The sequence below is a fragment of the Xiphophorus couchianus genome, chromosome 13 (genome assembly GCF_001444195.1).
Source record: "Xiphophorus couchianus chromosome 13, X_couchianus-1.0, whole genome shotgun sequence".
Lineage (NCBI taxonomy): Eukaryota > Metazoa > Chordata > Actinopteri > Cyprinodontiformes > Poeciliidae > Xiphophorus > Xiphophorus couchianus.
In genome coordinates this window covers 18,507,901-18,532,683 of record NC_040240.1, presented here as the reverse complement: position 1 = coordinate 18,532,683, position 24,783 = coordinate 18,507,901, and the positions used below count along the sequence as shown (strand labels likewise).

General features: G+C 37.3%; 1 protein-coding gene and 3 long non-coding RNA genes across 5 annotated transcripts; 3 read left to right on the top strand and 1 right to left on the bottom strand.

Moving 5' to 3' along the window:
* The first annotated feature begins 4,447 nt into the window (after nt 1-4,447).
* Nucleotides 4,448-9,525, top strand: LOC114155783 (gastrula zinc finger protein XlCGF57.1-like). 2 transcript variants are annotated; one of them, XM_028035873.1, is made up of 4 exons: nt 4,448-4,511; nt 7,184-7,749; nt 8,086-8,673; nt 8,842-9,525. In XM_028035873.1, the coding sequence occupies exons 1-4, from the start codon at nt 4,448-4,450 to the stop codon at nt 9,121-9,123; spliced, it is 1,500 nt and encodes a 499-aa protein (XP_027891674.1). In that variant the 3' UTR covers nt 9,124-9,525. The 2 variants fall into 2 exon arrangements, with proteins under 2 accessions (XP_027891674.1, XP_027891673.1); XM_028035872.1 differs by having other exon boundaries at nt 8,086-9,525.
* Nucleotides 9,526-9,995: 470 nt separating this feature from the next.
* On the top strand, nt 9,996-12,593 carry LOC114155842 (uncharacterized). The gene is made up of 3 exons (XR_003597838.1): nt 9,996-10,274; nt 10,366-10,452; nt 11,034-12,593. It is a non-coding gene; the product is annotated as an uncharacterized LOC114155842 (long non-coding RNA).
* Nucleotides 12,594-15,480: 2,887 nt separating this feature from the next.
* Nucleotides 15,481-17,727, top strand: LOC114155832 (uncharacterized). The gene is made up of 2 exons (XR_003597828.1): nt 15,481-15,555; nt 17,598-17,727. It is a non-coding gene; the product is annotated as an uncharacterized LOC114155832 (long non-coding RNA).
* Nucleotides 17,728-21,850: 4,123 nt separating this feature from the next.
* On the bottom strand, nt 21,851-23,489 carry LOC114155847 (uncharacterized). The gene is made up of 3 exons (XR_003597843.1): nt 23,433-23,489; nt 22,010-22,340; nt 21,851-21,936 (listed from the first exon to the last, which is right to left on the bottom strand). It is a non-coding gene; the product is annotated as an uncharacterized LOC114155847 (long non-coding RNA).
* Nucleotides 23,490-24,783: the final 1,294 nt, after the last annotated feature.

Here is a 24,783-nt window from a genome sequence, read left to right as displayed (position 1 = left end):
TTATAGGCATCAAACGATTGCAAGCTTTTAGGAATGGGGAGAAAATGGACAGTACATCTATTCTATTAGATTTCAAAGATAAAGTTCTGCCTGATAAGGTGATGGTTGGTTACATGAGTTTTAATGTAAGAGCCTATATTCCACCGCCTCTCAGATGCTATAAGTGTCAAAGATATGGTCATACTGCGAATGTTTGTAAAGGGAAACAGAGATGTGGTAGATGTGGAGGTGAACATTCGTATGGTGAGTGTGGAAGTAACCCAGTTAAATGTTGTAATTGTGGAGGAAATCATACTGCAGCATATGCAGGATGTATGGTTAGAAAAGAAGCAGCCGAAATTCAAAAAGTTAAAATTGATAGGAGAATTACATATGCTGAAGCAGTGAAAGAGGTGAAAAATATTGGAAATGATCCAAAAACAAATTATGGAAAGGAAGAAGGGATTAATAAAAATCAGGGTAATGTCACGTTAGAAAAACTAATTCCTTTTCTTGCGTATATCATTAATTGCTCAGAACAAGCAAGAACTAAGACTGAAAAAATAAAAATTATAGTAAAGGCAGCTACAAAGTTTTTTAATGTCAAAGATCTGTCATGGGAAAAAATTCATGATGAACTTAGACATGGGGAAGGATCATCTGAAAATGAGGCTTCTCTAATTGTTGCATAATTCAAATTCTACAATGGAACGCTCGAAGTTTAATAGCTAATGGACAGGAATTTAAAGGTTTCATAAACAATTTAAATACAAAACCAGACATAATATGTATTCAAGAAACATGGCTTAAATCATCACTGCAATTTAATATTCATGGTTACTCAGTTTTACGTAAAGATAGAATAAATGGGAATGGAGGAGGATGTGCCATATTTATAAAAGAAAATATTAAATTCATTCAGCTTCAAATAATAACAGACCTAGAAATTATTGCTGTAGAAATTTGGACAAATAATGGAAATATCAAAATAATAAATTATTATAATCCTTGTAAAAATTAGAAAAATTAAAACTTGAAACAATCCTAAGACATTGGAGAGGGAAGATAATTTGGTGTGGGGATTTTAATGCACACAGTACTTTATGGGGAGAGCAAGATGATTATAATGGAGGAGTTTTAGAAGAAGTGATTGAAGAAAAAGAATTGGTAGTGTTAAATAATGGTGTAGGCACTCGGGTGGATTTGATCAGAGGGAAAGAATCAGTTATTGATCTGACTTTGGTGTCGCAATCTTTTGCGGAAAATTGCAGCTGGAGAATATGCAAAAAAAGTACAATAGGAAGTGATCATTATCCAATTTTGTTGAGGTAGAAATTGATATAGAGGAAAACCAGATAAAAAGTGAGGGAAAATGGAGATTTGGGGATGCAAATTGGGAAAAATTTAGAATAATAAATGAGATTAATATGGTAAATATAGATACAAGTAAACCAATAAATGAATTGAATTTAGAAATTAGTAAAAGCATTATTAACGCAGCAAAAATAGCCATTCCTAGAAGTAATGGTACAAAAAAAAAAGAGAATAGTTCCTTGGTGGACATCAGAATGTTCAGGAGCAATTAAAATGCGGAATAAGGCTTTTAAAAGTCTTTAAAAAATTATTTGTTTCCAAAATTTAATAAATTACAAAAGGAGACAGGCAGAAGTCAGGAAAATTATAAGAAATGCTAAAAGGGATTATTGGAGGAAATATTGTGAGTCCTTAGGGAGAAATACTGCATTAGATAAGGTTTGGAATACTATAAAAAAAATGTCCGGTAAATCAAGAGAATATTTCTTTCCAGTAGTAAAAGAGGATGATAAAATTATAGTAGATAGTAAAAGTAAAGCAGAATTATTAGCAAGAGTATTTACAAAGATACATAGCACGGAAAATCTAAACAGTAAAGAAAAAAAAGGACGTGAAATTACATTGCAGAATCAAAATGAATTACTGTATAATGATGAAGATAATGAGGACCTTATTAATATAAATGTTTCTTTAATAGAGTTGAATAAAGCATTGAAGAATTCCAGTAAATCAACTCCTGGGAATGATCAAATTAGTTACAGTATGCTAAGTAATCTTAGTGAATTGAGTAAAAAAATATTATTAGAATTATATAATAAGGTATGGAAGGAAGGAATATTACCTGACAAGTGGAAAGAAGCAATTGTTATACCTATTTGTAAACCTGGTAAAGATCCTCACTCAGCTGAGAGTTACAGGCCAATAGCTTTAACATCATGTATTGGTAAGATTATGGAAAAAATGGTAAATAATAGATTAATTTATTATTTAGAGTTGAAAGAAAAGATTAAATCTTATCAATTTGGTTTTAGAAAAGGTAGAAGTACAATAGATTCTGCATTATGTCTGGAATATGAAATTAGACGGGCTCAGATTAATAAGGAGAGTCTAATAGCAATTTTTTTAGATATAGAAAAAGCTTATGATATGGTATGGAAAGAAGGATTGTTAATTAAAATAAAACAAATGGGGATAAGGGGCAGAATATATAGATGGATTAAAAAAATTTTAACGGAAAGAAATATAAAAGTAAAGGTAGGTGGCGTTTTAAGTTCAAGGCATCAAATCGAAAATGGCACTCCCCAAGGTAGTATAATAAGTCCTATGTTATTTATTATAATGATTAATGATATTTTTAATAATATAGATAAATCTTTTGGTGTTTCATTATTTGCAGATGATGGCCTTATCTGGAAGAGGGGAAGAAATATTGAATTTGTAAATAGGAAACTACAAGAGGCATTACATAGTGTAGAAGCTTGGGCTTTAGAATGGGGATTTAGAATCTCAATATCTAAATCTAAAGTTGTTGTTTTTACAAATAAAAAGTTAAATATTATTACAAGTCTGAAATTATATGAGAATGTTATTGAAAGGATAGATCAAATAAAATATTTAGGATTCTGGTTTGATAAAAAACTTACATGGAAGACTCATGTTCAGCTCTACAAGTTGAGATGGGTGAGATGCCGTTGGAGCTCAGAAGGAAACAATTAGCAATAACTTACTGGGCAAATATTAAAGGACATAAAGAAAGTTATCCTCCATATATTATGTTACAATCTTGTCAAGAAAAAGAAAAAAAGCAAATAAATAGTTTTGGATGGTTTATAAAAAATGAAATAAGAGATATAGGAATAAATCATAGTTTAATTAGTCCTGTGATTGTTCTTCCTGTTATCCCACCATGGATAATTGAGATAGCGGAAGTTGATTTAAGTTTACTGGAAAAAGGAAAACAATTAGAAAAGAAAGAGGTGGAAAATTATATTGGAAATGAATATGCGGAATATATAGAAATATATACAGATGCCTCTAAAATGTCAAATAATAATATAGGAATAGCTTTTATAATTCCGGAATTAGATATTATGAGAAATAAAAGAATAGCAGACAAATTGACAGTATACACAGGTGAACTAATGGCTATTTTAATGGCTCTAGAATGGGTTGAGGAAACAAGAGAGAGAGCGGTTGTAATCTGTTCAGATTCAAGTAGTGCATTAGTAAGTATTGTAGAACAAAATTCAGAATCAAGGCAAGATATTATAGTTGATATTAATCAGTTAATGTTTAGGATTAAAAGTTATGGATCTCTGGTCAAATTAGTTTGGGTTCCTGCTCACATTGGAGTAATAGGGAATGAGCTGGCAGATAATTTTGCTAAGAATGCAGCAAAAAAGTGTATTGTTGATTTAAAAATTAAAATGAGTAAAAATGAGGTTAAAAATATTAGTAAAATGTATATTAAGGATAAATGGCAGGAACAGTGGGATAAAGGAAGCAATGCCAGATTTTATTATAGCATCCAAAGAAAAGTTGGAGAATATAGGAAATGTAGCAGGAATAAAAAAGAAGAAGATATTATATCTAGATTAAGGTTTGGACATACAGGTTTAAACAGTACTCTTAAAATAATAAATAAACATGATACAGGTTTCTGTAGTTATTGTGGGAAATTAGAAACAATACAACATTTTTTTTTAGAATGTAGTAAGTATGTTCGAGAAAGGGAGGAGTTAATTAGAAATTTAAATAGGAATAAAAATAAATTAGATATTAGAAGTTTGCTTCAAAGATCATCGGGGGACGTAGTTTTTAATAGTATTTTTAATTTTCTAAGGAGAACAGGTATTATGGGAAGATTATAGTGACTTTACATCTGATCCATACTCCAGTCTAGAAGGTGGCGGTAATGCACCTAAAAGTTGTTTGCCAACCGCCATAAAAAAAAACAAGAAGAAGAAGAAGACATGAATGAACGACAGTCATAAAATCCCAAAGAAGAAGAAGAAGAAGACAAAGAAAATGGCGCATGGTCTGTTTGGTTGAATGTTCGACTGTTTCTCTAAACGAGTTTATCAACGAGCCGTTAACTGCTGCTGAAGAAACATTCACAGAGTTTAAAGAAATCATCGTCAAGTCGGAGGAAGAGATGGATGATCATCGCAGACTGCTGGATTTCTCCCGGAGGCCCCAGATAATCTTACACCGAATAGGTAGGAACCACCAGCGTTTGGATGCAGGTTAAGGTCTAAATGTCTGCACCTTTCTGTATGAGGATCATTTTAGTAAATGTTCTTTTCCGGTATAAATGATTTTTAACAGGTAAATGAACGCAGACATCAGAATTACGCTGTGAAAATGGTTCATATACACGAAGCTGAATTTGGTTTCCGATTCGGGAAATGGCTAAAGGGTTATTCCACCTAATTTTTCACTAGCTTCCGCATCTTATTCGATTCTAGTTTAAAAACTACAACACCTGGAGTCTTAAGACCTGAACTGGATTATTCTGCTCTAACAGCAGAATATTCAGAACCATGTTAGGGATTTGTGAAACCTTTTTCTAATTAGTTAAACTTCAATAAAGGTTGATTTCACCACTTTTTGGATCTCTTTCCCTAACATTGATTTAGATTATTCCACACAAGGTGGCAAAGACTCTTATTTATATTAAATTCTTTCACTCTGTCTAAAGTAAAATAGCTCCTGTTTTAGTTTTGAAGGTTTCATAAAGACCATGTGAGGAAGAAGTGGGGAATGTCTTTAAGGAGAGACGGATTCACTGCACTGATGAATCTCAGCTGCTGAATCTCTCTTAAGCTCCTCCTCAGCTGGAAAACATGAATAAAACCTATATAGATATTATGTATATACGCATGTCCGTATAAATATGTGTAGTTTAATGCATTTAAAAATAATTTCCTTGTAAATGTTGCTAACCTTTTAATAAGGTTTACAGAAAAATTGGTGAATATCTGTTTAGTATTTAGCGAGTTATGATTGATAAATGCGCTGATTTTTTTTTTTCTTTTTTTCTTTCGAAAAATTTTATTGTTACTGTAAACATTTAAAAACATTACATTGTTGCAATTATTCAGAAATTTCTAAAAACTTACAAATTCATCAATTTAGGCTAAAAGAAGCTAAGAACAAGAATTATAAAACATAAAATCTCTGTGTGTTAAAAGTTGAGCAGGACCGGGGTGACTCCTTCCAAAGTCCGGAGCCGTCTCGACCTTCCAAACAGTGCTGGTGCTCAGAGGGGAAACCTGCCCTGAAGCTCCTTCCCTCCTGCCTCAACCGGAGAGCCAGGCCGCCGCTGCTTGGACCTCTACTCGTGGAGCACCGGCTCCTTCGTCCACGGAGGCGCAGGCGATTCTTCTTGGTGGCTGTGTCCTTGGCGCGCCACCTGCAGCCCTTGGTGTTCCTCTTTTTGCTGCTGCCATCCGGATCATAGCCACGGGGGGCATCTGCCTGCGCCCGCTCACCAGCAAGTTTCTGGAGGTCCAAGTGGCGTCTTTGATGGTGGCTGGGGTGAGCCACCTCTCATCGAAGTCTTTTTTAGTCATTTTCAGCTGGCTCACCCCGTACAGCACTAGCTGTACATGAAGGACCTCCCTTGCTGGCAAGTGTGGGAATTGCAAGGAGCCGGCCTTCGCCCACAGGTCCACAGCAGCGCTGCACTCCCACAGCAGGGGCCTCACCGACTCCGGCGCGCCACAACCGGGACGGGGGCAGATGGACGTAGTCTATGGGGAAAAGGGGCACAATGACTATGGGCAAAGGTGCATTCATGGGCCCAATATGAGTGGGAATTTACAGTTTCTTTATGTTTACGCCGTTTTCAACTAATACACCAAACAGTTACATAAATAAAAGATGTTCAATGTCCAAACAACTTGAAAATTGCTTTTATAGTTTATTTTTTCCTGTTTGACAAGCAAATAACAAAGATCAAACTTTTCATTAGTGATGTGTTGAGTAATGAAGCGGGTAAGACAGAGAACTCACCTAAACCTGAGCAGTTAAAGTTTTTATTTTTTAGTAATAAATCGTTGTCCCTGGTGACATAGCGAGTAACAAGCCAATCACAACCCTCTTTTCTATTTGTTTCTAGTTTTCTTTTGGATCCAGCCATTGTTTCATACAACCAGATTAATCAGAATTTATGTATCAGAATCACAAACATTTTAAACTTGTTTATTCATTGTAAAGCTTCATGTTGTTTTCACGTTGCCTATTTTACATATATTGTCCAGTTGATGTCACAGTAGAGCAAATGAAGCACCGCGGTGCATCGGCTCATGAGTCGAATGATTGGATGGAGTTCCTCAGGGCTTCATGAAGCTGCATCTCACCATCACTACTTTTCATTGTTCCTCTCCTGCTCTGGTCAAAACCCACAGGCCCAACCCAGTGCATGCTGGTCCTATACCAGTCCCTATACTTACAGAAAATTGTCCCACAGTTCTTAATGTCTAACTTAGAAAAGTTAATAATAAAGTAACAAAAACTAAACAGCTATTAACCTACAAATAAACTCATGGTTATAAATAAACCATAAAGATATAAAGTGAACTAAAGTAAAATTTCAATATAATTTAAAGTAATAAAAATAAATAGTATCTTGAAATAATACAATTTGCAGGTAAATATTAATAATCCCTACTACAATTAATTTTGTAATAAAATATTTTTTTTCATATCCGTTAATTTGAGAATTCCCCAAATGTCAGCTGGATATATCGACTGATCTGTCTCTCTGTCTACGCTCTTGAATTATCAATTGGTTTTTTTTTATTCATTTCTGTCTTGAAAGATGAACAATTACTCGTATTTATTTCAGAAAAGGTAGCAATTACTCTTTCTCTGTTTTCTTGTCCAGATTTCCTGAAGTGTAACGTTTATAACCTGGAGAGGAGATCCACTCCGGACCAGGAGGAGTTAGAACCTCTGCAGGTGAAACAAGAACAGGAAGAGCCTGAAGATCATCAGATAAAAGAAGAGCAGGAGGATCTAAAACACCAGCAGATAAAAGTGGAAGAGAAAGAAGTTTACTGCAGTCAGGGTGAAGAACAGATTGAATTAAAACAGGAGACTGATACCTGCATGGTGGTTCCTGTTGATGAGCAAACAGACCACACTGAATCAGAACCAAACAGGAACCAAGTCATCTTCCAGGAAGCTGCTGAAGCTGAGAACCAAAATCAGGAAAGAAGAAAACCTTTCTCATGTGTCATCTGTAAAAAGCGTTTGACTTCAAAATCTGTTTTTGATGCTCATATGAGAACTCATACGGGTGAAAAGCTGTTTTCATGTGTGACCTGTGGAAAAGGTTTTGGTTATAAACTGGCTTTAACTCAGCACATGATGATTCACACTGGTGAAAAGCCGTTTTCATGTGTGGCCTGTGGACAGAGATTTAGTCGAAAACAGGATTTTACTCAGCACATGAGAATTCACACTGGTGAAAAGCCGTTTACATGTGTGAATTGTGGAAAATGTTTTAGTCACACAAAGCATTTAACTAAGCATATGATGATTCACACTGGTGAAAAGCCGTTTTCATGTGTTAACTGTGGAAAAAGCTTTAGTCAAAAACCGGGTTTAACTCGGCACATGAGGATTCACACTGGTGAAAAGCTGTTTTCATGTGTGACCTGTGGAAAATGTTTTGGTTATAAACTGGCTTTAACTCAGCACATGATGATTCACACTGGTGAAAAGCCGTTTTCATGTGTGAACTGTGGAAAGAGATTTAGTCTAAAACAGGATTTAACTCAGCACATGATGATTCACACTGGTGAAAAGCCGTTTTCATGTGTGACCTGTGGAAAAAGTTTTATTCGAAAACAGGATTTAACTCAGCACATGAGAATTCACACTGGTGAAAAGCCGTTTTCATGTGGAAATTGTGGAAAAAGTTTTTGTCAAAAACAACATTTAATTCGGCACATGAGGATTCACACTGGTGAAAAGCCGTTTTCATGTGTGACCTGTGGAAAACGTTTTGGTTATAAACTGGCTTTAACTCAGCACATGATGATTCACACTGGTGAAAAGCCGTTTACATGTGTGAATTGTGGAAAATGTTTTAGTCACAAACAGCATTTAACTAAGCATATGATGATTCACACTGGTGAAAAGCCGTTTTCATGTGTTAACTGTGGAAAAAGTTTTAGTCAAAAACAGGCTTTAACTCAGCACATGATGATTCACACTGGTGAAAAGCCGTTTTCATGTGTGAACTGTGGAAAGAGATTTAGTCGAAAAGATGAGTTAACTAAGCATATGATGATTCACACTGGTGAAAAGCCATTTTCATGTATGAATTGTGGAAAAAGCTTTCGTCAAAAACCGGGTTTAACTCAGCACATGATGATTCACACTGGTGAAAAGTCGTTTTCATGTGTGAATTGTGGAAAAAGCTTTCGTCAAAAACCGGGTTTAACTCGGCACATGATGATTCACACTGGTGAAAAGCTGTTTTCATGTGTGACCTGTGGAAAAAGTTTTGGTTATAAACTGGCTTTAACTCAGCACATGATGATTCACACTGGTGAAAAGCCGTTTTCATGTGTGACCTGTGGAAAAAGTTTTATTCGAAAACAGGATTTAACTCAGCACATGATGATTCACACGGGTGAAAAGCCGTTTTCATGTGGAAATTGTGGAAAAAGTTTTAGTCAAAAACAAAATTTAATTCGGCACATGATGATTCACACTGGTGAAAAGCCGTTTTCATGTGTGACCTGTTTAAAAAGTTTTAGTCATAAAAATAGTTTAACTCAGCACATGACGCGTCACACAGTTGAAAAGCTGTAGAATTATGTTCCATAAATGTCCTGTGTTGTATTTGTTAAATGTGATCATTTTGATCTTCACATTTGGATACTTAGAGATGTTCAACCATGACACATTTTCCTTCATTGATGTTTTATTTTTCTGGTATATTCTGTATCAATAAACAATAATGATGAACTGTATGTTATTGTATTAACTTACTGTTTATGTCAAACTGTATGTTGTGTGTGTACAACGTGAAGAGCAGAGGGCTCAGCACACAGCCCTGAGGAGTGCCAGTACTGATGCTGATAGATGAAGAGGCTTGGGGGCCCACTGACTATTTCATGCATTAACAGAGTTTGACCGGACATGGACTCCCTTCCAGAACATTCTCCCATGATTGGACTTGAGGGATTGATTTGTATTATTCTGTACCATAGAGAGTGAGTGGGGTTTATTTTTGTAGTTTTTTAAATCAACAATAGAATGTATATAATGGTTGAGTGTTTTTAAAAAAAATCTACAAAACAGTATTTGTGTTAATTTTGTCTTTAATGTAAAATGAGATTGAATCTGATTTCATTTCTTTCAAATTATGTTAACCAGTTTTACTCTACCTAATTAAAATACTCAAATAAAAAAAAATCATTTGTACTTTAAAAAAATGCAAAATTCACCACAGACTAATTTTCATGCATTGATTGCACAAAGTACATGTAATTATTTTTAATATTTTGCTTTTTTCTCTTGTTTTAGCTGTAATATTTTAATCTGTTCTGCTGCAGCATTCAGATTACTGTATTTTAATGATGAAACTAATTTTATGTATATATGTATTTTAGAAAGAAATAAACGTGTAACATTTCATTTAACATTAAAAGTTTTGAGTTTTCCTTTAGTGTATGTTGTGCCTTATCCTTGAACCCAGTAGATGGTGGTACTACAGCTATACTGGTTGTAGCCACTGTGGTTCCTGTAACTGATGGGTTGCCGGTTCAAACTTCCCACATGTAACCCAGGTGTCCGCCATGACCCAATCACCTTCCCTTTAAGTTGATTGTCATGTGTGCTTCCGGGTTTTGTTTTTTCTTCCCCACCTTGCTGCTACTCACTGTTGGTTGTTTGTAAAACAACCTGGAGTTTCTGAATCGACTCATCACTCATTTAATCTCTAAAACTTGAAGATTGCGGTGAGTTGTTAAATACCATCTGACTTGACGTTGTATAGTATTTGCAATGATAGCGCCGCTAATATTTCCCTCCTGTTGAATCACTCGCCAGGTTGTGATCCATTGACAGCTGGTGAACCTTCCTGATCTGAGCAAGTTATCATTGCATCCACCTCATCAGATAATCCGTTACTCGACGGTGAGTAGATAATAGGGCGTTATTTTCGCTCTGCTGCGCCAGTTAGCATTAGCATTAGCTCTGATCCATCGACAATCAGTGGCCCACATCAGTTTAGTCTACTTATTAATTACTTACTTAATGAAGAATCACACTGTTGCAGCCGAATTAAAGACCACACCTTTAATATTTAAGGGTTTACCTTTCAACTTTAGATTTGATTATTTTTTCCATGATTTCTTTATTGGTGTTGCATTCCATGTTGGTGCAGCGATGAAATTTGGTACCTAATATGATTTAGTTTGTAGCTACTTTGATCAATCACATTTGTAAGTTGATTGATTTGATTCAATATTGGTTGTTTGTAACGACTGCTAATTATATTATCTAGGCAATTTTGAACTTGAATTATGAAGTGCGCTTTTTAAAAAAAAAAAAGGATTTAAATTTTTCTTTTTATCTTCTCCTTTCTTTTTTATTTTTTCTATGAAGTTGTTAAAATATAGCAAGTACATATTTAATTGTTTCGTTGTCTCTTCCATTTAGTTTATATAAATATAATGTTTATATATGAACTTAATGTGTGTTATCTGGCCTTTTAGGTCAGGTTTTTCCCCCTTCCCCTTGCATTGACTCACTTGATGACGGAAGATGGCGAGCTACCCACCCACCATCTGGTGGTAGGAAAACGGAACTACACTTTCCCTACAGAAACGAACTAAACTCTTGAGTATTGAAAAGGGAACATAATTATTCTCTTTTTGTTCTTGGATCTATTGTGGACTCTATTACGTTTGAAGTATCACTGATTATTATTATAATTGTTTTTGTTGGTTTGTTTTTTTCCCCTTCTGTTTTTGGAAATTTATTGTTTTGTTTTGGTATTATTATTATTATTATTATTATTATTATTATTGCCACTGCAATAAATAGCAATATTAACAAACTTTACTTTTTTGTATCAGTTGTATTAATTATTCACCCCACTCATGACTCCGTGCCGTACCTACTTCTGATTATACAACCTGGTTAACACTACACCTCGCAGTCAGATCTGCTCAGTTGAGAAAGGCGCTACACACATCCATCTCAGTTGTTGAGTCCTTGAGCAAGGCACCAAACCTGCCTTGCCTGCTGTTAGTCAGAAGTCCGATGGCGCCCATTGTGTAGCAGCTTCTGTCAGTCTGCCCTAGGGCAGCTGGGCTACAATGTAGCTTACCACCATCAGCATGTAAAGCACTTTGGCATCCTCTGCACTAGATAAATCGCTATACATACATTTACCATTGACTAAACACTTGCATTTTGTCTTTTTGTTGTGTTTTGTATTAAACTTGTCCTGTCTGACAGTGTGACACTCAGCATTGTCGAGTACCAAGGTTAAGCCCTAAAGACTTGCACAAGTGGACCATTATGGCTTCCCCCTGATATAATTACATGAAACTTTATTAGAAACTGCTTTGGGGTTATTTTATTAAATTGTAATGAGACGGAGAAGAAAGCGGGAGAGAAAAGAAAGGTGAGAAAAAAGTTTTATAGGGGCCCCCTCCTCTCACCCAACTTGATATAAAGGTGATCACAGAGAGGAGGGAGCCAGAGACCAAACTTGACAGACAGACCAGGCACACAGAGACAAGATCACATGTTCCCATTCTCATGTGTACACCCAGACATTCAAACCCATGTAGATAATGTCAAACTAAACAAAACAAAAATGGACGCCATACACCCACTTGCATTTCTCATACACAGAGATCCAACCAGAACCAGGACCACCAGCTTAGGAATCATTCAAACCAAACCCTTATCCCAATTCACAAACCCAGCCTGCCAACCAAAGGATCCACCTAGTCCCAATGAAAAAGGTCCAGCAGACATACAGCGCACCGGGTTGACTGAAAGAACCCCAACCCAAGAAATGGACCGACCAGCCAGCTCAGCGCAATATCCAGAACAAGAATACCACCCACAGCCCTGAATCCCAGCCCAGCACCAGGCTGAGGCCACAAATAGGCTAGCAAAGCAATAAATCACACCCCATACCAACACCAAGACAGACAGACAGCAAACGATACCAGACCCAAAAAAAGGGGCCAATCAAAATGCAAACACCAGCCAACACAAGCACTTTCACCACTTCATACACAAATAAGCCAAAAACACAAGCCTCTCACCTTGCCGACTACACCACCAGTAGGAAGGATGCTACAGAAAAGCCAACGCACCAACTGTGAATAAGGAAGCAGCCCCTCACAGGTCCATAAACATCCCAGCCGCCAAGTGATAAGTAAAAAAGCCAATCCTAACCTGGTACAACCTGGTTTTCATACATTGATTGTTCTTGATTGTAGAAAATATGGTTGAATATTTTCTTCAATAATTTGTTGTGTCTTTTGTCTTAGTTATATTTTTCTCTGTTCTGCTGCAGCTGTTTTCTATTATAGATCACCATGTTTCTAATGCTGGAACTAATTTAACCTCCACACATAGATATATTATTAGTGTCTTAGAAAGTTAGTAGAACATTTGCCTTTCCTGTGAAAATGTCGTGTTAGTGCTGAATGTTACTGCTGAAAATTGTAGAAACATTTGAGTTCAACTGCAGAACACTTGCTGAAATAAAATGAGTAGAAGCAGCAGGAAAAAGTTAAAAAGTGCAAACCTGTCAGCTAAACTGAATAACTTAAAACCAGTACCAACAACCCTGCTTAAAACTTTAAATGTTGCACAGAAATGCTTGCAAAGGTAAAGTATAAGGTCATATATTGAATAATTTCAGTATTAAAGAGAGTAATAGCATTTAACCCATCTAGTGCAGAAGAAAGAGTGTATAAGCTAACATTAGCTAAATAAATATTAGTGAGGCAATCGATGATAAAAATACACAATTATTTAGTTTGTTGCCAACAACGCCACCTGGCAAAGAATCAAAGAACCGAGCAAAGAATCACCAAACACCGTGACGTCACAAACACTCGTTGGATTTCCCTCCATCGATTTATGTTGATCACGGGACAGCCACAGTAACAGGGGGCGCCACCATCTGGGCCAAACGCACCACCTTCAATCCTGAGAGCTAACAAAGAAATAAATACAAACTATTATTAAAATACCAGTAGAAAATTCAAGTAGAAAAACCCGTTAAAAGTCCTTCACACTCGACCACCAGCACCGCACATTTAACCCTCCTGTTAAGTTCCAGGTCAAATTGACCCGTTTTAAAGTTTAATTTTTTTTTTTTTAATAGTTGCAAGTATTTTTTTTGCATGAAACTTTTTCTATTTGTCTTAATAGGTGCACTCTACATATAAATTGAAAATCAATTCATTTTACACATTTGTACCAACCCCTACGTCTACTTTTACATAGGTACTGTTCGGGTCAATTTGACCTGGTAGTCAGGTTAAAGTGCAAGATAAGATTTTAAAAAATGTCCAATTCTATATGTTTCCTTGCAGCTATGAACCATATTTCACCACACACACACACACACACACCCCACCACACACATACCTGCACACCGCCACTCACACAAGCCCACTTTCTCACTACTCTCTTTACTTCACTAGGAAACTGCGAGAAAGCAGGTGTTCATGTTACGCCCCTTATGAGTAAGAACTCTATCAGTAGGGGAATAATGAAAACACGGACACGATGTCACTGCTTTCGTCTCCAGTGATGTAATGGAGGAGCAGAAGCGTCGCGTTCCCCTACATCCGATCAGACAAAACCAATCGAAACCCGAATGATTAAACCCTCATAACTTAAAATCTAAAAGGTTGAACTTTTCAAGAAATATAACCAAACATAGCCGGAAAAGTAACATTAAAGAAAAATACATTGTTTTTAAACTTCATTAAACTTAGGCTACCTTTTACTGTATCTGTCTGTAGCACTGAACTTGAAAGACCAAAATAATCGATCGCAGATCACTAGATCTTGTTTTCCCTTTTGGTTGTCTAAAACAGTTTTATAACCACTACATTCACACAACTTTTGATGGGAATCTTTTCTGTTCCCGTGGATAAACTCCACCCACACTGAGTGACACTCAGCAGAAGGGGAGGAAAACATAAATATTCTCTGCATGACTCATTTCTCTTGATTTTAATCAGCGGGACAATTTGACTAAGAACAGTATGTGTGTCTCAAATTCAATTATAAAGACCACCCATTAAAAAAAAAAGTGTAATATAAAATGTTTCACCAAAGATCAATTTCAAGGAAATTATAGTTTTTCTGTGTCTAGGTTTTTTTTCAGTGGACATAAAAAAAATGTAAATTCCATTTTTTATGTCCAAATGAGTAAATGAGTGGGTTGATGTTATTGATCCTTAATTGCTGAGAAATAAAAAAACACCATTGCACAAATATTGATTGAAATTATTAGTATTGGGGTTAATAATCAGATATAAATATGTTTTGGAGGATTTATTTTTGGTTTCTGACACTATAGCATGATTAAACACTCCCAGGTTCAAATTGACCCAAGAACATTTTTGCTGTACCCTAGAAACGAACATAACAGGAGGGTTAAATGAACAAGCCGGTGCTGATCGGCTCTCAATAAGCCACAGGATGAGCGGAACCAGCGGTAACTCCGAACAAAGCAGCAGCGATCATTGTGGATATACGGAAACTATAGGAAAGGTTCTGATCTGGTGGAGTGAAGAAACTGTGAAACATGTTGCGGGATGTAGGAGATACGAATCAGAAGACAATATTAACTTTGGATTTGTGGAAAACTGGAATACTAATATTGTATTTGATTTATTTAGATAAAGTGGAAGAAAAGATTTTACGTCTTTCAAAGAGAACTGGCACTGTATGAGAAATCTTTAGATGATCGTAAGATCCACCAGGTGGCGGTAATGCAATGACATGAATAAACGACAGTCATAAAATCCCAAAGAAGAAGAAGAAGACAAAGAAAATGGCGCATGGTCTGTTTGGTTGAATGTTCGACTGTTTCTCTAAACGAGTTTATCAACGAGCCGTTAACTGCTGCTGAAGAAACATTCACAGAGTTTAAAGAAATCATCGTCAAGTCGGAGGAAGAGATGGATGATCATCGCAGACTGCTGGATTTCTCCCGGAGGCCCCAGATAATCTTACACCGAATAGGTAGGAACCAGCAGCGTTTGGATGCAGGTTAAGGTCTAAATGTCTGCACCTTTCTGTATGAGGATCATTTTAGTAAATGTTCTTTTCCCGTATAAATGTTTTGTTAACCGGTAAATGAACGCAGGAATCACAATTACGCTGTGAAAATGGCTTATTGATGTAGAAATAAAATGACCTTTTTATGGCTTTTCCTCCTTTAACTAATCAAACTTACTTTTGAAAACAGGAGAAATGTGAACAATGCAGCGCAAGGTTAGTAAAGCAGACAGCATGAAACAATAATAGTGTGTTAGTAGCTGTAAAATGTAATAATTTGTAATAAATAAATTGTAGTGGCGATTGTTTGTCAAACCAAACATCCTATAAAAGTTCAGTCAACAAGCCACTGCTGCACTGAGGTGATGCTTCGTACGAAGGTAAAAGAAGTTCAATGTCCAAAAAGCTTGAAGATTGCTTTTATAGTTTATTTTTTTCCAGTTTGACAAGCAAATAACAAAGATCAAACTTTACATTAGTGATGTGTTGAGTAATGAAGCGGGTAAGACAGAGAACTCACCTAAACCTGAGCAGTTAAAGTTTTTATTTTTTAGTAATCAATCGTTGTCCCTGGTGACATAGCGAGTAACAAGCCAATCACAACCCTCTTTTCTATTTGTTTCTAGTTTTCTTTTGGATCCAGCCATTGTTTCATACAACCAGATTCATCAGAATTTATGTATCAGAATCACAAACATCTTTTACTTGTTTATTCATTGTAAAGCTTCATGTTGTTTTCACGTCGCCTATTTGGGGCCTGCCCATAGCAATGCATAGGGATGCAATCTCTATGCATTGCATGGCAGGCACCTATTGTTCTACACCTCAAAATAACTGCTGCTTAGACTCAAAATAGACAGAATTTTGTCTGCCTCTCTGAGCTGCTCTTTAGAACCACAGTGATGGCAGAATGTCAGAACTACAGACATGGTGAAACAACTGCTATAAACTCATTGCATCTCTGAATAGTGATGCCCCACATGCTACTGACAGCATTCACATTGAATACACATTGAATTAGTATGGCCATTTAATATGAAGCTTACTGAAGATTTCAAAATAAAAGCCTTAATATTCGTCTAAGGTTAGTGCACTACCATCGGCAGTGAAATAATGTTAGCCTGCATTATCTTTGCTAATATCTTTGCTGCATTAGTCTTTTAGCTTAAATAAGCTATTAGCTAATTTTCTTACTTATTAGCCATGTTTAGTATACCGAATGGAGTAAGTAAAGTACAGACAACATGCTAGTGATGCCCCACATGCTACTGACAGCATTCATGCTGACATTAGCATTTTGGCTAATTTCAGCTGATACACTTACTTTATCATACTGAATGGTGCAAGTACATGTTAGTAAACATTCTGGTCATTCTCCTCATATGATTGCAGCTTTCTTTAGCATTGATGCTAATTTTTAGATGGATGGAGTTCCTCAGGGCTTCATGAAGCTGCATCTCACCATCACTACTTTTCATTGTTTCCTCTCCTGCTCTGGTCAAAACCCACAGGCCCAACCCAGTGCATGCTGGTCCTATACCAGTCCCCATACTTACAGAAAATGGACCCACAGTTCTTAATGTCTAACTTACAAAAGTAAATAACAAACACAAAGCAATAAAAACTAAACAATTATTAACCTACAAATAAACTCTGTAAATAAACCCCAAAATATAAAGTGAACTAAAGTCAAATTTTAACCCAAATAAAAGTAATAACTCCAAATTAAGGAATATCTTGAAATGTTAATATTTACTAGTAAATTTCATTAACATTGGCAACTATTATTAATTTTATAATAAATAAAAAATATTTAATATCCGTTCATTTGAGAATTCTCCAATTGTCAGCTGGATTTGTCGCCTGATCTGTCTCTCTGTCTACGCTCTTAAATTTTTCGGTGTGGGTTTTTTCATTTTTGTCATTTCTGTCGTAAACAATGAACGATTTCTCCCATTTACTTCAATAAAATAACGATTGCTTTTTAAATCTGTTTTCTTGTCCAGATTGCCTGCAGTGTAACATTTATTACCAGGAGAGGAGATCCACTCTGGACCAGGAGGAGTTGGAACCTCTGCAGGTGAAACAAGAACAGGAAGAGCCAGAAGATCATCAGATAAAAGAAGAGCAGGAGGATCTAAAACACCAGCAGATAAAAGTGGAAGAGAAAGAAGTTTACTGCAGTCAGGGTGAAGAACAGATTGAATTAAAACAGGAGACTGATACCTGCATGGTGGTTCCTGTTGATGAGCAAACAGACCACACTGAATCAGAACCAAACAGGAACCAAGTCATCTTCCAGGAAGCTGCTGAAGCTGAGAACCAAAATCAGGAAAGAAGAAAACCTTTCTCATGTGTCATTAGTAAAAAGTGTTTGACTTTCAAATCTGTTTTTGATGCTCATATGAGAACTCATACGGGTGAAAAGCAGTTTACATGTGTGACCTGTGGGAAAAGTTTTATTCGAAAACATGTTTTAACTAGGCACATGATGATCCACACTGGTGAAAAGCCGTTTTCATGTGTGACCTGTGGAAAAAGTTTTTTTCACAAACATCATTTAACTCGGCACATGATGATTCACACTGGTGAAAAGCAGTTTACATGTGTGACCTGTGGGAAAGGTTTTATTCAAAAACATGTTTTAACTAAGCACATGATGATTCACACTGGTGAAAAGCCGTTTTCTTGTGTGAGCTGTGGAAAAAGTTTCAGTGGAAAATACAATTTAACTGAGCACATGATGATTCACACAGGTGAAATGCCGTTTTCATGTGTGACCTGTGGAAAAAGTTTTCTTCGAAAACAGGATTTAAGTAAGCACATGATGATTCATACTGGTGAAAAGTCATTTTCATGCGTGACCTGTGGAAAAAGTTTTAGGCATAAATATGCTTTAACTCAGCACATTAGGATTCACACTGGTGAAAAGCCATTTTCATGTGTGACCTGTGGAAAAAGTTTTATTCGAAAACAGGATTTAACTCAGCACATGATGATTTACACTGGTGAAAAGTCTTTTTCATGTGTGAACTGTGGAAAAAGTTTTAGTCAAAAACAGAATTTAACTCCGCACATGATGATTCACACTGGTGAAAAGCCGTTTTCATGTGTGACCTGTGGAAAAAGTTTTATTCGAAAGCAGGATTTAACTCAGCACATGATGATTCACACAGGTGAAAAGCCGTTTTCATGTGTGACCTGTGGAAAACCTTTTAGGCATAAATCGGTTTTAACTCGGCACATGATGATTCACACTGGTGAAAAGCCGTTTTCATGTGTGACCTGTTTAAAAAGTTTTAGTCATAAACATAGTTTAACTCAGCACATGACGCGTCACACAGTTGAAAAGCTGTAGAAGTATGTTCCATAAATGTCCTATGTTGTATTTGTTAAATGTGATCATTATGATCTTCACATTTGGATACGTAGAGATGTTCAACCATGACACATTTTCCTTCATTGATGTTTTATTTTTCTGGTATATTCTGTATCAAAAAACAATAATGATAAACTGTATGTTATTGTATAAACTTACTGTTTATGTCAAACTGTATGTTGTGTGTGTACAACGTGAAGAGCAGAGGGCTCAGCACACAGCCCTGAGGAGTGCCAGTACTGATGCTGATAGATGAAGAGGCTTGGGGGCCCACTGACTATTTCATGCATTAACAGAGTTTGACCGGACATGGACTCCCTTCCAGAACATTCTCACATGATTGGACTTGAGGGATTGATTTGTATTATTGTGTACCATAGAGAGTGAGTGGGGTTTATTTTTGTAGTTTTTTAAATCAACAATAGAATGTATATAATGGTTGAGTATTTTTTAAAAAAATCTACAAAACAGTATTTGTGTTAATTTTGTGTTTAATGTAAAATGAGATTGAATCTGATTTCATTTCTTTCAAATTTTGTTAACCAGTTTTACTCTACCTAATTAAAATATTCAAATAAAAAAAAAATCATTTGTACTTTAAAGAAATGCAAAATTCACCGCAAACTAATTTTCATGCATTGATTGCACAAAATATACATGTAATTATTTTTAATATTTTGCTTTTTTCTCTTGTTTTAGCTGTAATATTTTAATCTGTTCTGCTGCAGCATTTAGATTACTGTATTTTAATGTTGAAACGATTTTTATGTTTATATGTATTTTAGAAAGAAATAAACGTGTAACATTTCATTTAACATTAAAGTTTTGAGTTTTCCTTTAGTGTATGTTGTGCCTGATCCTTGAACCCAGTAGATGGTGGTACTACAGCTATACTGGTTGTAGCCACTGTGGTTCCTGTAACTGATGAGTTTCTGGTTCAAACTTCCCACATCCATCTCAGTTGTTGAGTCCTTGAGCAAGGCACCAAACCTGCCTTGCCTGCTGTTAGTCAGAAGTCCGATGGCGCCCATTGTGTAGCAGCTTCTGTCAGTCTGCCCTAGGGCAGCTGGGCTACAATGTAGCTTACCACCATCAACATGTAAAGCACTTTGGCATCCTCTGCACTAGATAAATCGCTATACATACATTTACCATTGACTAAACACTTGCATTTTGTCTTTTTGTTGTGTTTTGTATTAAACTTGTCCTGTCTGACAGTGTGACACTCAGCATTGTCGAGTACCAAGGTTAAGCCCTAAAGACTTGCACAAGTGGACCATTATGGCTTCCACCTGATATAATTACATGAAACTTTATTAAAAACTGCTTTCGATTTATTTTATTAAATTGTAATGAGACGGAGAAGAAAGCGGGAGAGAAAAGAAAGGTGAGAAAAAAGTTTTATAGGGGCCCCCTCCTCTCACCCAACTTGATATAAAGGTGATCACAGAGAGGAGGGAGCCAGAGACCAAACCTGACAGACAGACCAGGCACACAGAGACAAGATCACATGTTCCCATTCTCATGTGTACACCCAGACATTCAAACCCATGTAGATAATGTCAAAATAAACAAAACAAAAATGGACGCCATACACCCACTTGCATTTCTCATACACACAGATCCAACAGCCAACCAGAACCAGGACCACCAGCTTAGGAATCATTCAAACCAAATCCCTATCCCAAGTCACAAACCCAGCCTGCCAACCAAAGGATCCACCTAGTCCCAATGAAAAAGGTCCAGCAGACATACAGTGCACCGGGTTGACTGAAAGAACCCCAACCCAAGAAATGGACCGACCAGCCAGCTCAGCGCAATATCCAGAACAAGAATACCACCCACAGCCCTGAATCCCAGCCCAGCACCAGGCTGTGGCCACAAATAGGCTAGCAAAGCAATAAATCACACCCCATACCAACACCAAGACAGACAGACAGTAAACGATACCAGACCCAAAAAAAGGGGCCAATCAAAATGCAATCACCAGCCAACACAAGCACTTTCACCACTTCATACACAAATAAGCCAAAAACACAAGCCTCTCACCTTGCCGACTACACCACCAGTAGGAAGGATGCTACAGAAAAGCCAACGCACCAACTGTGAAAAAGGAAGCAGCCCCTCACAGGTCCATAAACATCCCAGCTGCCAAGTGATAAGTAAAAAAGCCAATCCTAACCTGGTACAAGACGATGGTTGTTGTGAAGTCCAACATAATGAGAGCTCAGCGACCCCAACCCTGACAGACCCACACAGAGACAGGCTCACACAGAGACTGCTGGATCATCCAGACACAGGACCACCACCACCCCACTGCGATCCACCTCACAACTGAGGACAAGACGTGGCATAAAGAGCCCAAAACCATGTTGAAAATTCACAGTGCAAACATGCAGTGCATGAACCGGCCCCAAATCCAGACTACATACTGATCAGAACCCAAGTCTCAGGGTTCAGCCAGGATTCAGGGAAAATACGCCCCCAGAATCCCAAGACTACCCCAGGAACAATACGGCCACCATGCCAGTAACCCATCTCAAGCTGTAAGGAGCCCCAAACTCACCACATGCTGCCGCCAGAAGTCATTCACAGAGTCACTAATGTCCCTCCCCAGATGAGGGCCACAGACCCCAGATGCCCAAAACCTAGACCCGTACCAGCAACAATGTCCCACAGGACGGCCAGGTTCTCCAGAGTCGAGCAATTATGTGTATAAATCCAGATTTTCTTCTTTTAGACAAATAAAAAGAAAGCCATAAAAAATGTAATGTTGATATAAAGTTACATTTGTTAAAATCTGAGGGTTAAAGCATAATTTCTGTCATGAGGGGATTGATCCGCTTGACCCACATACAGAACAAACATGAAGCCGGTGAATCAGTTCAATACAGTTTATTTTGTCCAGAGAATTGAATGAAATGTGAATCTTGTCCCGGAGTCCACTGTATAGGATCGACTGCATCCTGGAGGAGGGAAAGGTGAATGGTGAGTCTGCGTTCTTGAATTGAGACTGAAGGAGAGGATTTAATTACTTACTTGATGAAATGCAGTTAATCTGCCAGGGAGGAAGAAGCGGTGGGGGCTGCTGGAGTCGAGGCTGCTTGTTGGTGGCGTGTGGAGTCTCAGAGTTTGGTGTAGATCGCTGGTGGAGGTGGTGTTGGAGGGCGGACAGGTAATCGAGCAAACGGTGACCAGAGGAGCGAGCCTTCGCCGGTTCCCACACAGCAGACCGACCTGAACCGGATCTGGCATTCTGCTGACACATCTGGCAAACCTCTGGCATGGCAAATTGGATGTCAGCCAGACTCAGGAAAGATCTGGCAGTGATGGCACGGTTCACATGAGGCATGCCTCACCTGGGCCAGATCTGTCCAAGCCAAATACGGGTTAGTTACTGAAGTAGTCATGTCACCATGTGACAATTTATTTTGTCATAAGTCATTTTAGGAAATCAGTTCTTAAACAAAGTTATAAAATGATAATATTTATAATTGATAGAAAAGTTATAATCAATTTATTCACCTCTGTTTATTAGCTCTAATTGAACATTTTCATTAATGGTTGTGCATTCTCAAACATATATACAATAAAATCTTTGATAGGTTTCTCTTTGAAACAAGATGATATTGCAACTTATGCTGTTATTTGTTTCAAATTATATTAACCAGTCTAACTCTACCTATGTAAAAGCTTTATGAAGACATTTTTAAAAACGTTTTACTCTATAGAAAATGAAATATTCACTATAAATTAATTTTCAATCATTAATTTTTCTTGATTGTAGAAAATATGGTTGAATATTTTCTTCAATAATTTGTTGTGTCTTTTGTCTTAGTTATATTTTTCTCTGTTCTGCTGCAGCTGTTTTCTATTATATATTACCATGTTTCTAATGCTGGAACTAATTTAACCTCCACACATAGATATATTATTAGTGTCTTAGAAAGTTAGTAGAACATTTGCCTTTCCTGTGAAAATGTCGTGTTAGTGCTGAATGTTACTGCTGAAAATTGTAGAAACATTTGAGTTCAACTGCAGAACACTTGCTGAAATGAAATGAGTAGAAGCAGCAGGAAAAAGTTAAACAGTGCAAACCTGTCAGCTAAACTGAATAATTTAAAATCAGTACCAACAACCCTGCTTATAACTTTAAATATTGCATAGAAATGCTTGCAAAGGTAAAATATAAGGTCATATATTGAATAATTTCAGTATTAAAGAGAGTAATAGCATTTAACCCATCTAGTGCAGTAGAAAGAGTGTATAAGCTAACACTAGCTAAATAAATATTAGTGAGGCAATCGATGGTAAAAATACACAATTATTTAGTTTGTTGCCAAAACGCCACCTGGGACTTCCACCCAGGATTTGATTTAGGGCACAGGCACGTTTTTGCAACAGACGCTGTTTCAAAGTGATAATAATTTATTAAAATAAAAGCAGTAAAATTAAATAATACCTCTATGTAGATAAGAAGGAGTTAGAAAAACTAAGCTGAGTTGCCGAGGCTTGGCGGGGGTGCTAGTGATGTGTCGGTCGCTAACGATCCGGCTCTAAGAGCCGGCTCTTTGGAGTGAACGATTGGAACCGGCTCCACAATGGGAGCCGGGTTTTTTCCTACAGTATATCGCTGTCTCTCCGCCTCCCTGTCGTTGTGCTTGTGCTCTGTAAGTGCCAGAGCTGATAGTTTTTCCCCACATCGTTTTTTTTTGTCCTGCGGTGCCTCGCTGTCTCTCCCCTCCTTCTCCCTCTCCTTGCGCGTTTTGCTCTTCTGCTAGAGCGGAGAGATTTTTTCCCTCGGTCGGTCCACTGCCCTCATGTCAAGCGTGTGCTCACACATCTGACCAATCACACATAGTTGCCGAGGCCTTGGCGGTAGGTGCTGACAGGTTCTGGATCGGAGGCTCCCGAGCAAAGAATCACCAAACACCGTGACGTCACAAACACTCGTTGGATTTCCCTCCATCGATTTATGTTGATCACAGGACAGCCACAGCAACAGGGGGCGCCACCATCTGGGCCAAACGCACCACCTTCAATCCTGAGAGCTAAAAAATAAATAATTACAAACTATTATTAAAATACCGGTAGAAAATTCAAGTAGAAAAACCCATTAAAAGTCCTTTACACTCGACCACCAGCACCCGCACATTTAAATGAACGTGATGATCGTAAGATCCACAAGGGGCCGAGGATTGGACGAGGGGTGGATCAACGCAGGGCTGTTTTGACCTGAAGCTTGGAGGACAGGAAGCGTTTAGGCGTATTTTGGCGAGTATTAAGGTGGTTTTTTGGCATAATCTGGGCTGTGAGTGGATCTAGATGGCTAGTTGTAGTGGAGGGTGTTCAGAAGATGAAAATATGCATACAGGATGGTCCTATGGTAGAAGATAGAAGAGGGGGAGGGGGAAAGGATAAAGGTAAAAAGGGAATAAATGCCGGTAAAAGGTCTCTTGAAGATGAGGAAGAAAGAGTGGAAAATAAAAAAGAAAATAATGATGGAAGACTTTAAAGTTATTTTAAAGTTTAAGGCTGGACAAGATATGATTGGGGTAAGTCCTATCAATCTATCAAATGGATTAAAGAAAAGTCATCGGAATGTAGAACTAGCTAAAGTTTAAGAGATGGGAGCCTGCTTATTATTTGTAAGAATGCTGAACAAAAGAATAAGGCAGTAAAACTACAAATGGTATGCAAAAAAGAAGTGTTAGAAAGAAAGGTAGTGGGGGAAGAAAGAGGGGTGAAAGGGGTAATATCAGGGATCCCTGTTGGAGAAAATTTGGAAGAGCTTAAGAAAGTAATGAAAGGAG

Bases quoted from the DNA above. Each gene is read 5' to 3' on its own strand.
- LOC114155783 (XM_028035872.1), top strand. From the start codon at position 4,448: ATGGATGATCATCGCAGACTGCTGGATTTCTCCCGGAGGCCCCAGATA. The intron at 4,512-7,183 runs GTAGGAACCACC...TTTCTTGTCCAG, and splicing joins GATAATCTTACACCGAATAG to ATTTCCTGAAGTGTAACGTT. The intron at 7,750-8,085 runs ATGAGAATTCAC...TTAACTCAGCAC, and splicing joins AACAGGATTTTACTCAGCAC to ATGATGATTCACACTGGTGA.